Source organism: Hevea brasiliensis, chromosome 5, assembly GCF_030052815.1.
Source record: "Hevea brasiliensis isolate MT/VB/25A 57/8 chromosome 5, ASM3005281v1, whole genome shotgun sequence".
In the NCBI taxonomy this organism is placed as follows: domain Eukaryota; kingdom Viridiplantae; phylum Streptophyta; class Magnoliopsida; order Malpighiales; family Euphorbiaceae; genus Hevea; species Hevea brasiliensis.
Window position 1 is genome coordinate 109,383,273 of NC_079497.1, and position 2,019 is coordinate 109,385,291.

At 30.4% G+C, this 2,019-nt stretch overlaps 1 protein-coding gene across 1 annotated transcript; it reads left to right on the forward strand.

Annotated features, from left to right (window-relative positions):
- Positions 1 to 787: 787 nt before the first annotated feature.
- LOC110632003 (transcription repressor OFP6) lies at positions 788 to 1,718 on the forward strand. Its single transcript, XM_021780084.2, has one exon. The coding sequence runs from the start codon at positions 906 to 908 to the stop codon at positions 1,527 to 1,529; it is 624 nt and encodes a 207-aa protein (XP_021635776.2). The 5' UTR covers positions 788 to 905; the 3' UTR covers positions 1,530 to 1,718.
- Positions 1,719 to 2,019: the final 301 nt, after the last annotated feature.

Here is a 2,019-nt window from a genome sequence, read left to right on the forward strand (position 1 = left end):
GAAATTTTATATATGTAGCTTTGTTCAGTAATATTAATTATTTTTATAATTAGAAATTATTTTAATAATTATTAATTTTTAAATATTAATTTTTAATAATTAATTATTTATATAATAATTTAAAATAAAAAAATTTTGATAAAAAATTTTTTAAATTAATGATTAAATAAAATAATAATATTATTATTTTATTAATTTTAATTAAAATATTTTTTAAATTTTTTACATATAAATATTATATTATTAAATAATATAAATAAAAAATAATATTTTAATTTAATTAAATTATTAAATATTACTTTAAAAATTATTACTAAACAATATGGGTGAGGCTTGGTGTTTATTTATATCATCTATCAGAAAATAAAAATTATAAATTATAAAGAATTAAAGAACGTAATAATGCTTTTCTAATTTCTTTTTTAACTTTTGCATTTCATATTAATTAATATTCTCCCTTTGCAAGTTGAAAAAATAAATTAGGTATAATTTCCTATGCCCATTTAAAATAGTAGATGACAGCCTATTAATAGGAAGAATTTTTTATTTTTTTTTTAAAAAAATTTATTAATTCATTAATAAACCAATTAATTCTTTAAAATGTCAAATCAAGATTAACGGTCAAGATGATGTTGTCATCTCTAAAAATTAACAGACGAGTAACACGATCACAAGATGGACCCTCCTTTATAAACATGAGGGATTTGTATGGGGAAATGCCTCATCCCAAGTTCCCAACTCACTCTTTACCCACCTCCACAAGAAGCAATTCCCATCTCTCTCTCTCTCTCTCTCTCTCTCTCATCCCAAGTTCCCAACTCACTCTTTACCCACCTCCACAAGAAGCAATTCCCATCTATCTCTCTCTCTCTCTCTCTCTCTCTCTCACGGCTGCTTCTTCTACCATGTTCTCTAACAAGAAAAGGCCAATTCGCAGCTCAGTCTCAGTCAGCTTATGCTGTAGCAGCTGCAAGAAACCAAACCTCTCCAATATTTTCCATCCCAAGCCAAGACCCAGAAAACCCACCACCAATTCCTACCATAAAAGCTATAACCATGAAGTCTACTATTCCTCTTCCACCTCCTCAAAAACCAACCCTACTTCCTCGGACTACGACACTACCACCTCATTCTCTGCCAACACGCCACCGCAGTCCTCATGGGACACAAACAGCAGCAAGAAATGCTCGAGAACGGTTCGAGGAGTGGGGCGGGTCGGCGGCGAGAGTTTGGCAGTGGAAAAAGAGTCGGATGACCCATATCTGGATTTTCGTCAGTCAATGCTTCAAATGATATTGGAAAAAGAAATATACTCAAAAGACGATCTTCGAGAGCTTCTTAACTGCTTCTTGCAGCTAAACTCGCCTTATCACCATGGGATTATCGTTAGAGCTTTTACTGAGATCTGGGACAGTGTCTACTCCGTGAGATCGTCAGCTGGTGCGGGTGGTGGTGGTGGTGGTGGTGGCTCCTCCCAGTCCCAGCAGAAGCTGCATTACAATTATTACTATTACGGTCATGGCTGCTAGCTAGCTGCTAAGTGCTGAGACAGTCACGTGACTTCTAAATGTTTTTGTGGTGCAGGTGAAAGTTTCATGGGGTATTTTCATCAACTGTGAAAAGCAAGAGTCTCGATAATTTTAGTTGGTTGATTGTAGAATTGAGCTGTAAATTAATTAATTAATCAATGTTAGAGGATGCTTTTTCTTTTTTATAAATATCTTTATTTGTTAAAAATTAATCTAAAAAATATATTTAGTAATTAAAATTAGAAATAACAAGCTTTAAACACTGCACATCGTTGCGATTTTTATTTTTTTATTTATTATATTAATATAATTAATAAATAAAAAAAATATTTATACTGAAAATATATCTCATTCTATTTGGTGATAATATAAAATATTATATTTATATCTTATGAAAAGAAACTACTATATCAATAATTATTGAAATCATTTAATCAATTCAATCAAGGTAAAATTTTAATCATTTACTGTATTACATAATTTTTTATGT